At 36.4% G+C, this 12012-nt stretch overlaps 1 protein-coding gene across 2 annotated transcripts in view; it reads left to right on the forward strand.

Annotated features, from left to right (window-relative positions):
• Positions 1–12012, forward strand: part of amotl1 (angiomotin like 1) — a 193138-nt gene that overhangs the window by 82696 nt on the left and 98430 nt on the right. The window contains exon 7 of one of the 2 annotated variants that reach the window (XM_059533483.1): positions 10593–10742. The exons of the other annotated variant lie outside the window; for it this stretch is intronic. Coding sequence (XP_059389466.1) covers positions 10593–10742 — 150 coding nt within the window. The remainder of the gene's footprint in view (positions 1–10592; positions 10743–12012) is intronic. 2 annotated transcript variants of the gene reach the window in all.

The raw sequence follows: 12012 nt of genomic DNA on the forward strand, positions 1-12012 counted from the left end.
TTGAAGTTTAAGACAATAACGCTAAACTACCTAAGACTATACGTACACAATGGACATTGGATTTATTAGGTTGACCGAACTTACATTCAGTTCTTCTTCTTCTTCCTTTTAATGGCGGTTGGCAAACAACTTTTAAGTGTGCATTACCGCCACCTTCTGATATGGAGTGTGGATCACAATAGCCTTTTCTCACTGTCACTACTACCCTTAAATAAATAAATAAATAAATACATAAATAACTTCATAAATATCTAATTAAACATTATTAATATTCATACATTATCATTATTATTAAATACAACTTTCTAAGACAACTAAACTCATATCCTTCTACTAAGCCCTGTTTTATTCAAAAACACAAATATCGCTCTATACCCTATATTGCCCTGAATTCATTTGTAATATTTCCTTCATTTCAAATCTAATTTTTTCTTTTCTAAACCAGTCTTTCAGCCTCATCCTTTCCTCCTTATACCTATGACAATTAATAATTACATGTTCTACTGTTTCGCTAATATTACAGACCTCTCACATCCCAGTCTCATGTTTCCCTATTATTTTAAGCTTACTATTTAATCCAGTATGCCCAAATCTCCTTCTCGAAATAATGTCCTCTTCTTTTTTATTCCTATTATTTTCTCTCATACCTCCTACACTCTTTTGGATACTGTAGTACATTCTTGCTTTTGTTTCTATATTCCACTCCTCTTGCCACTTCTTTCTCATTTCTGCTTTAATTATGCTTTTAACTTCCGCCTTACTATACCTTATTACCATATCTATCTCTGTTTTTTTTTTGTAGCATTTTTGGCATATTTATCAGCCAATTCATTTCCCTCTACTCCTATATGGGCTGGAATCCAGATGAATTTTATTACTACTCCTACTCTATTAATTCTATAAACAGCTTGGGCTATTTCCAACAAAATATCCTGTCTTGCTTCTGAATGCATGTTCTTAATACTGGTTAACGCACTGCTTGAATCTGACCCTATTAACACTTCCCTTGACCTACTATTTTCAACCCACTCAAGGGCTAAGAGAATGGCCAGCATTTCTCCTGTATACACTGACAGTTTATCATTTACTCTCTTATTAAACATAACATTATTTTCTGGTATAATGAACGCAGCTCCTACTCTATCATCTTCTGTTTTTGATGCATCTGTATATATCTTAGTAAACATAGAATACTTTTCCTCTAGGTACTAACCTGACTCCTATCAATATTATTCTCTTTTTTCCACTCTAAAAAATGCAAATCTGCCCCAAACTCCCCTAATAACCAAGGTGGAACATTAGATAATGGCACAGTTGGGCTTACCGTAATATCTCCTATCCCTATTTCATTGACTGCATTGCTTATTATCCAACCAAAGCTCTTAATCTGTCGTCTTTCCCTTTCTTGACAAGGTTGTAACACCTTCTGAGTCGGGTGACTTCCATTATGCCCTTTTAAATTTGCCCAATACGTTGATGTTATCTGATTTCTTCTAATCTCCAATGGCATTTCATTCATTTCTACTTGTAATGCTGCTACTGGAGTTGTTTTAAAAGCACCACAACATAGTCTCAGCGCCTGACTTTGAATAACATCCAACTTTTTTAATAATGTTCTTGAAGCAGACTGGTAAACTGCACATCCATAATCAATAACTGCCCTAATTAAGCCAATATATACTGCTTTCAACGAGGTCCTACTTGCTCCCCACTCTCTACCTCTCAGACACCTTACCACATTCAATATTCTTTTACATTTTTCAACAACACTCTCAATATGTATTTTCCAGTTAAGTTTTTTGTCAAACCATATCCCGAGATATTTAAAACATTCCACTCTCTCTAGATTTTTGTCATAATGTTTAAGTTGAATCTGTTCTTGATTTTTCCTTTGAGAAAAACAGACTACTTTGGTCTTTCCCACTGAAAACCTAAAACCCCATTCCATTCCCCATCTCTCTACTTCCCCAATTGCCTCTTGCATCTTCCTCACTAAATATTCTATATTTCTTCCCTTTTTCCACATAACACCGTCATCTGCAAATAAAGCAACACTTATAGATCTATCAACTCTACTAAACACTTCATTTATCATAATTGAAAACAAAACTGGACTAACTATACTCCCTTGAGGAGTTCCATTTTCCACTAAATACTTTGTACTTACTTCTTTACCTACTCTTATTGCGATCCACCTATCAGTTAAAAAGTTCTTGATCCAACTATACATTCTCCCTCTTATTCCCATTTGATAAATCTTAATCATTAGTCCTTGTTTCCACAACATATCGTACGCCTTCTCAACATCAAAAAATACAGATACTATACTTTCTTTATTAATTTGAGCTTTCCTAATTTCATTCTCTAAACATATAGCCGGATCTATTGTGCTTCGTCCCTTTCTAAACCCGCTCTGGTAATCCTTTATCAATTTCTTTGTCTCCAAATAATACTTTAATCTTTCATTTATCATTTTTTCCATAATTTTCCCTACATGTGAAGTTAAAGCAATCGGTCTATAACTTTCTGCCAAAGTCGGATCCTTACCTGGCTTACATATGGGGACAATAATTGATTCTTTCCACTGTTTTGGCAAACATCCCACTTCCCATACCTTATTATATAACTTTAATAACGTTTCTTTACTCTCATCATTTAAATTTTTTATCATACAATAACTTATTTGATCATTCCCTGGCGTTGTTTTTTCTTACTTTCTTAATACATTATTCAACTCACCCATTGTACACATCACATTTATAGTATTCATTATCCCCATCAACTTATATTACTTCGACACTATCTCTCACTGTTTTCTCCCTCTGTATCTTTTCCTCATTACTCAAATTACCATTACTATGTACTTTAACAAATGTCCTTGCCAGCAACTCTGCTTTACCTTTGTTCTCTACTATTACTTTCTCTCCTTCTTTCATTATAGGATATCCATACTCTCTTTTATTTCCTGACATTCTCTTTATCATACCCCATACTCTATCTAATGGTGTACTTCTTCCTAGAGATTCACAATACTTCCCCCAAAAGTTTTTCTTAACTCTCTTTATTGTCTTCCTTACCACAGCCTGCTTCCTTTTATATTCAATTAAATCCTGAAAGTTGTGTGTTCTTTTCAAAACTTTAAATGCTTTATTTCTCTCTTTTATTACCTTTGTGCACTCTTGCGTCCACCATGGTACTATTTTCTTTCTACTACTGCCTCCTCTTCTTGGTATTGACTCTTTTGCTGCATCTAAAATAATACTACTTATTTCTTCATTCAGATCTTCAACTCCCTAATATAAACAAACCTCCTTTAATTTTCCTTTGGACAAAATTCTAAACTTGTTCCAATCTGCTTCCTCAAATTTCCACCTACTTACTCTCTCTTTCTTTTGCATATCCCTTTCTATTCCAATTTCTGTATATACAGGATAATGATCACTCCCTATAGTACTTTCCTTATTTACTTCCCAACTACTTATCCCTACCAAAGAATGGGACACCAACGTAAGATCTATTGCGGTTTCTGTACCCTTACTTAAATTTATCCTTGTACCAGACCCATCATTTAGACATACTAATTCCTTTTCATCCATTATTTCTTATACAATTTCTCCATTTAAATCTTCTCTTTCACCCCACACCTTACTATGTGCATTAAAATCCCCGCACCAAATAATTTTCCCTCTCCACTCCTCCAGTATTGACTCTAGTTGTACTCTCTCTAGCTTTTTACATGGGTTATAGAAGTTAATCACTTTAATCTTTTCTTTCTTGTTCCATATTTCAATAACTATTACCTCTAATTTTTGTATTGTTTTTAACCTCCTATATACTATACCCTCTTTAATAAATATGGCACACCCCCCTCCAATTCCATTTCTTCTATCTTCACGTATGGTATTATATCCTTTAATAATGAAATCCAGATTAGGTTTGAGCCATGTTTCCTGAATGCAAATGATATCTGGTTTCTTTCCTAGTTTATCAATAAATCCCTTAAACTCATATCCATTTGCTAACAAACTTCTAGCATTCCATTGAATTACCAACATTAAGTAATGTTTTGAGAAACTGTATCTGCATTCCCTTCTCCATGGTTAAGGTCAGCATGTATCTTTTCCCATGACAAATCTTTCATGTTTAAGAACTTAGCTGCTGCCTTAACTATTTTAATCTTCTCTGTTTTTGTTTTTGCTTGTTCTGAACAATTTATGACATATGCTACAAAAAGCACTATCCTATCCATTGACATTCCTGTATTTTCCTGTTCTGACCCCATTCCTTCCTTATTCATACCAATGTTTTCTTTTCCTCTTCCATTATTACATATTTTCACAGCCTCTGCATATGTTACTTTCTGATTTGATTTCACTTTTTGAACCTCTACTGCCTTTTTCCGGACTTCACAGCCCCCATATGCTGCTGTGTGGTTCCCTCCACAGTTACAACACTTTATTGTAACATTACTCCCACATTCTCCATATGCATGTTCTCCTCCACATCTACCACATCTGTTTCCCTTTACATACATTTGCAGTATGCCCATACCGCTGACATTTGTAACATCTTAACGGAGGAGGTACATATTCTCTGATGTTAAAGCTCATGTATCCTACCATCACTTTCATAGGAAGCACCTCATCTTTAAACTGTAGCAGTACGGACTCGCTATCAGTTTTTCCTCCATTCCTGAAAGCCTGCATTCGAGTGATTTCTGTGATCACTCCTCCTTTAATCACTTTCCTTAGTTCTTCCAGATTCTCTTCAATGGGAATTCCTGTTATCACTACCTTAGTTCCTCTCTTCTCACCAATTTTTTTTTCTCCACTATTTCTTTTTTTACATACTGATTGCAGTTTCATAGTTTTATTTTTCTGCTCAGCATTTTTGCATTTCACCAATAGACTTCCATCACGCAACACTTTCGCCATTTCTATTTCCCCAATCGCTTTCTTCAATCCATTTGTAAGAGTGATCAGGCCAACTGATGTAATTTCATTCCCCTCTTTAAATTTAATAATGATCTTAAACTCTTCCATCATTACCTTTTTCCTTACTTCTTGAATTTCTTCATCCTCTTCTAATGTTCTCTTATTTGTCATCTGACTATTTCTATACTCTTTTTTCCCTCCTCCTTTCCTACTCGTACTCTTTTCCCAACCCATCTGCATATCTTCATCCTCTGAAAATCCACTATAATTTGCCATTCTGATCCAGTCACAAATCAGATTATGCCATGAACCCGCAAACAAACAACCAAAATAAACTTTAAAGCAACTAAGAGAAAACAAAACAAAAACTTTCCTCTTCAGCAATGTCTCTGCTCGTGTTCAAATGCCACTTATCCCACGCCACGCACTTCCGCCCACCTTACATTCAGTTTAGAGGAAACGATAAGTTCATCATGGTCATGATCATGGTTCACCAGCAATGGAGTCTTCTTCTTCTTCTTCTTCTTCTTCTTCTTCTTCTTCTTCTTCCGGCGGTTGGCATCCAGCTTATTGGTGCATTACCGCCCCCTCTGGCCGGAAGTGGGCGCAACAATGCATTGCGCTAGTTTTTTGTTTTGAAACGTTTCAAAGTTTAAAACAAAGTTAATGAAAACAAAAGTAAACGATTTAGTTAAAATATTTATCTAAAATATTGTAAAATATAAGAATTACGCTATCTTTGGTCCTATTAACAAAATATAATATACTAGGCCTACTATTAACAAATGTTAAGTGTTTTAACAGTTAAAATTACTTTATCCATTTTTGTTGAGTCAAACGAACCATATATATTAAGCAAAACTAAGATATATATATATATATATATATATATATATATATATATATATATATATATATATATAACATGAAAACAAAGTGCAAACTTTTTATTTAATTCAAAATATTTTTTAATACTCGACCATTTTACAACTAACCCTTTTTTTCATAGATCATACACAACATTATATGATAGACCGAAAAAACAAAAACGATTAAAATAAATACAGAAAATACAGGAACACATAATTGTGTTTTGTTAGCTTAAGTTTCAGTGTGGATTGTTTGTGTAACCTTTAAACATTAATGACGATAATTTAATATTTTTTCTAAATCATGCAGAAAAACATCTATCTTTGGATAAAAGCGTCTGACAAATGGATAAATGTAAAATAATATATATTGCCACTGTACACTGTAAGTCCAGATGTTCCTTCATGAACAACAGCCTTTTGAAGTGGATTTTAATGTGGTTATTCAATTTGTCCCATTTTGTCTGTTTAATAATACTGCTATCACAAAAAGGGCAGTAAAAATTTCTGCAGCATGTTGTGCATTGCTCCAAAAGTGGTAGCGCTGAACCTTTCTGAATTATGTGGTTCTGTGTTCTCCTATGGTCTACACTTTACACTATTATTACCATCAAGGACATGAATGAATTTATTGAGGACAGAAAAATTTCCAGGGACGTGTTGTTTATTCAAAGAAAGAGCTTTATTTGCACAAACACACAACTATATACAAGGGGTATCAGATCTTCCCACACAACAAATTGGAAGCTCACAAGAAGCCCAAAATCCTACAGCACCATGAAGCGTCTGTTTTCATCTTCATCTCTGTAGGTGTCTAGCGGCGCTCTCTCAAAATTTGATTCACTTCGAAACCGTCTGTGGTGCGTTGCCCTGTATTTAGGAATCGCCTCTAACCTTGACTGCAGCGTGGCGCAGAGCTCTGTGAGCTCCTGGCTGCGAATGGATGGTGGATGAACAATCCATCCAGACACCCTGCCAACAATGCCGTCTTCTTCATCGGACATCAAATCTATGGTGGCGCACTTCCAAATGCCCACCTCATCCTCAGCTAACACACTCTGTCTCGCTTCTAGCAGCTGTAAAAACAACCAATACAGACAATCAGTACTGTGATGCACTGTGTGTGGACACAACACATCTATTAATGTACATGAAAAATAGTCACATTGACTAAAAATCTTACCCACTTTCTTCTCGCTCGACTCCGAGCTGAACTCTTCACAGCTTCGGCCTGCAATGCCAGATCTGGGTGTTTGTACCTGAAGTTCCTGCATACTGTCTCGTAGTACGTCTTACAGGCAGCTGGAAAACAATTTAATGATAGCGATATGAATAAAAACAACGCAAGTCACAGTAAAATTAAACAAAGGAGAAAATAGTAAAAGTTACTTACACACAATGTCGTCATGATCAGCGTCACGAAGATCTGGACTTGCTGACATAGTTTCAAGTAAATGTGAAGTTACGCCCTCGTTATGAGGCGAGGTTACTCTGTGAAAACAAAATGTATGATTAAGATCAGTATCTATAACGGATCTATTTCCTTATACAAGAGAATGAAAGCATATTCTTTGAATCTTACCTTTGCTCCGTTCGTAGCGCATGGAATTGGTCTCTGAGTTGTGAAGACGCCATAGGGCTTCCTGTAAATTACAAGGAAACAACGTGCCCAGATCCAGACTTAAGAAAACGAGGCAACTGCACTTTTGCGACTGCATGCCCGAAACTTTGGAACAGTCTACCCCTCTATATCAGACTAGCTCCCTCAATTTCCATCTTCAAAACATCCTTATTTATTCTCTCTTGCTTTTAATACCCCTTGACTATGATAGACCTATAACTATTGCCTTTTTTATTGTCCTGTTTCTACCCTGCATTTTATCTATTGCCCAGAGCACTTTGGTCAGCCTTGGCTGTTTTTAATGTGCGTTATAAATAAATATTGTATTTTTTTTTAGAATTAAGTTAATACCTTTTAGTCACCTGGGATAAAACTCCCCCTGCTACCCTCATTTGCATTTGTAAAGCTCACATCAGTCTCATTTACATGTTAAAGCATTAGTGTGAGGGGGGTCACGGGGGAAAACCTGCAAAGCAAGTTCCACGTCAATTTCCGACAATTTCCGACAGTTTGCAGTGTTGCCTGTAAATTGCCGTTTACAGTCGTAAACCTGAACTTCCACGACAATCTACAGCGCCGGTAACTGTCGAAAATCCCACTTTTCATGCAGTGTTACAGTGAGCTAAACTCTCGAGATGAGGCTTGTGACAGATAATATAAGTTGCTAAATAAATACACGATTGTGATAGAGAATAAGAAGCTGACGTCTGATTTCTCCAAGCGGTCATATTTACCATGTTTACTATGGTAAAATGCTTAGCGTGCATAGTCTTTTGCATCGCTTATTAATATTTCTGCCTTGTTTAGGGATTATAATCCACATCGGATCAAGTTATTTCAAACACTTTCTGCTAACTAAGAGTGAGTTTTGTGCTCAACTTATTTTAAAAAGTCTTTAATACCGGTGTTAAAGCTGTTATCTCTCTGAAATGATCTGCAGCGCTGAGCTCTCTAGACGCGGAGAAACTCCGCCTTTGTTCATAACCCCTCCTCAAGCCCCAGTTGGCCCGCTTTGGCCCAAGGTTTTCGTCGGGCCAAAAAAACCTGGCCGTTGGCCCCGAGGAAGCCCCGGCGAGGCAGGATCAAGCCCCGGAAGTGACAGTGGAAACGCGACTGGCCCTGGCACGCACTAGCACGCCTGGTTTAAGCTCGATAGTGGAAACACGGCTAATGACATACCCAAAATAAAAAAGTTTCCGCTCATGATTCTTTCTGACTAGATACATAATCAACATTTGTTCACAAAGCTGACACTGTTGTTGTAAGATATAGTTTAGCTAAAGCCACAAGTCTTTCAAAACTTCATTAGAAATTTCATAATCTAATCTGTAAAACTGAATTTTATTAAATATTTTCTAAGGCCATGTCATGTGTGTTTTTAGAGAAGGCTAATCAGATTGATTTATGGCACTTGTCATCTCTGTAAGATCAAACGTGTAAACACTCATGTGTGCTCTTATATGTATGTTTGGCTGTGAAAACTCCCTGTTTCATAGTTCTATTGTTCTCACCAAACGAGTCTTTCACACCTCCGCCAGGTATGACACATTATCCGCATTATTCTTTTATCATTATTCTATTGTTTTTATTCCACCTTTATTAGCCTTTATTGTGGTTTTTCAGGCTTTACTAAGACACCAAGATGCAATCTCGCTTTAATCTCAGTATGCATTTAGCTCTTATTTATCAAAAGCCTTACTATAAAAATACAACAAAACATTTTCTTTATCCTTACGTGAATTATTGTGACAGAAATGCATTATGAAGAAGAAATGCACCTGCTATTAGTAGCATTAGAGCTAACGTTAGCATCAAGCTACATCAGACAATTTATGAAATTATTAGTACACTTTTACTCAAAACTCACTTTAAACCCCAATCGAGTGTTTCTAATAACTTCCTTTAGCGATCAGGGGTGGAATTTGGTCGTTTACTGTTGTAAAAATATGCTATTTATAGCCTTTTACTCCGCTGCACAAGTTAGCATTTCAGATGTACAATTTCAATTTTTTTTTTTATAAAAACGCCCCAGATCTCAAGAAAATCTCATACCAAGCTTTACTATCATAATTGGATATTTTTAGTTCCCTTCACTTTACAACAATACCTTTAAATGTAACACATTTATCAGAACAAAACAAGAATTTAAAATATAGTATTTATAGTATTATAGTAATCAAACACACCTGAAGCAACTAATTAAGGTCTTCAGGCTCACTTAAAAATTAAAGGCAGCTGTGTTTGATTAGGGCTGGAGCCAAACTTTGCAGGACAGTCGATTGGGCACCCCTGCCCTAGACTATGGAATGAGTTTCCCCTGTCCTTAAAAACAACTCTTACTCTAGGGTCTTTTCATAGGATGTTAAAAACGTATTTATTTTCTTTGGCTTTTAATAATGTGTTGTAATTTGTATGTATATGGATTGTATTTATTTGTTTTTTTAGTTGTTTTCTCTTTCATGTACAGCACTTTGGTGCTCATTGTGGTTTTTGAAAGTGCTCTAGAAAGAAAGTGAGTGTTTAGCATTAATGTACCAATTCAGCTAAGTTGATTTATTATTATTATTTTTTTTTAAATATGAGCTTTAATTAAATCAGCTGATCTATTTGCTTTTCCTTTTAGAGTCATACAGCAATTACGATCTTTTTAATTTGACCTTATTTTAGTTAGTTTGACCATCACCATCTTCCCCAACGGTATAGAATTAGAGCAGTTCTAGCAACTGTTGTCCCCTTAATGATCTGTAGAGGTTATTAGTAGCCTAATTCCTGTCTTTTCTATTACCCTCCTTAAACCAAGCCCCTGAGCAGACTAGAAACACTTCATAGTGTTTCTGTTAATTTACCTTGATGTGTTCCTGCTAGCATAGCTATCAGTCTCCATAGGTTTTATTACCCTGCTGCATTCCTTTGAACAAGTGATAACTGCATAGTCATATCTCTTATCTTAAACTAAATAAGGACAGCCATTCCTTCTCCCTATGTCTCTTCCTGATTTTATGTCAGTTTTGTTTATTTGATACCTTCATAGTGACTTGTGAACCATCTGTACTTTGATTAATAGTTTGACCACATGTATAGCCCATTTAGTGACCTGATATAAAATACCCACTAAGCATTGTCAGTCATCTCAAGTATATATTTCTTTTATCTGTCTGTGTGCTGTAGTTGAGTAAAAAGCAGAAGTATGTGGAGCGAGTGGAGCGGTTGCAGCAGGCACTAGCACAACTACAGGTCGCATGTGAGAAACGTGAGCAGCTGGAACAACGTCTACGTACTCGCCTGGAGAGAGAACTGGAATCATTGCGAACACAACAGGTCAGTGTTTGAAAATTTTTCATTAGAATTTTAGGGTTTACAGAACTAGAACTAAATAAAAAACTTTTCATTTCTTTTCATTTGATCGTTCTTTCCACAATCTATTTCCTAATCAGATTTATAGAAAATTGTGCCTTAATTTCCTAAAGCCCCCAGTGAGCAAAACAAAATTGACTGTGGCCAGAGGAGAACTGGGTTGAATCAACACTGAAATAAATTAAGCTGAATAATGTCACTATTGAGTTCACACTTACATATAATTGAGAAAATTGTAAGCATATTTGGTGTGCAGTCCTGAGGGAGGGCTCCAAGCTCACAGAATAATTTAATAGTAAGGAGTTGGGGTGGAGGAGGGACGCCAGGAAGTTGTCGTGGGCAGGGTTTTTTATTCATCAACATAAAATGATAAACAATAATAACAAAAAATAAAGATGAAAAATGGGAGGGAGGTGGGGGTTATCTGTTTGAACTTTTGGCTGGTTGTGGGTGATGTAAGTGAACTAAGCTATTTCCGCTACCTTCACACCTCTTACCGATCCTGTTTTCGATCTCCTTCGTGTGCCTTTTTCAAGGCGCTCATTTGGAGAGAAAAAAGAGATCATTTCAGAAGGAAAACCTACACCTAAGCTGGATGGGCTGACCAAGGATGGAAAAGGTTTTGTGCAGCACTTCGCTTATGGTAACTAGGACCGCAATGACTGGCTAATGTCTAGCAACCAGTGGAACAAAATGTTTTGTTGGCCATGTTTGCTTTTTAACACCAATGAGGGAACATGGAAAAGCACAGGTTTCAACAGCCTTAATAACTTCACCAAGGCAGCTATCAAACACCAAGCAGCCGAGCGTCACCTCACAGTGGTGGTACATTTGAAGACCTCTGGTGAGTCCAGGGTGGATTTGCAGCTGGATGAACAGCGGAGATGAGAGAGAAGCCGGGATATACTGAAGTGCATCATTGATTGTGTCATCTTTTGGGACAGCAAGAGTTGTTTTTCAGGGGACATGACGAGGAGAAGGAGTCCATGAATGGAGGTAATTATTTGGAGTTACTGTCTCTGCTATCAGAATAAGATGCTGACTTGCAACACCACCTCGCCATGATCACCGTTTTCATGGAAACATCGGGAAAATTTAAAAATGATCTCTATCTCAAATTAATTATATTGCTGAGATGCTAAATGATGCCATCAAAAAAAAAAAAAAAAATCAACAACACCAATTTTGTCGCAGTTATGGTGGATGAGACCACCGATTTCGGCAACTCTGCACA

The sequence above is a fragment of the Carassius carassius genome, chromosome 41 (assembly GCF_963082965.1).
Source record: "Carassius carassius chromosome 41, fCarCar2.1, whole genome shotgun sequence".
In the NCBI taxonomy this organism is placed as follows: domain Eukaryota; kingdom Metazoa; phylum Chordata; class Actinopteri; order Cypriniformes; family Cyprinidae; genus Carassius; species Carassius carassius.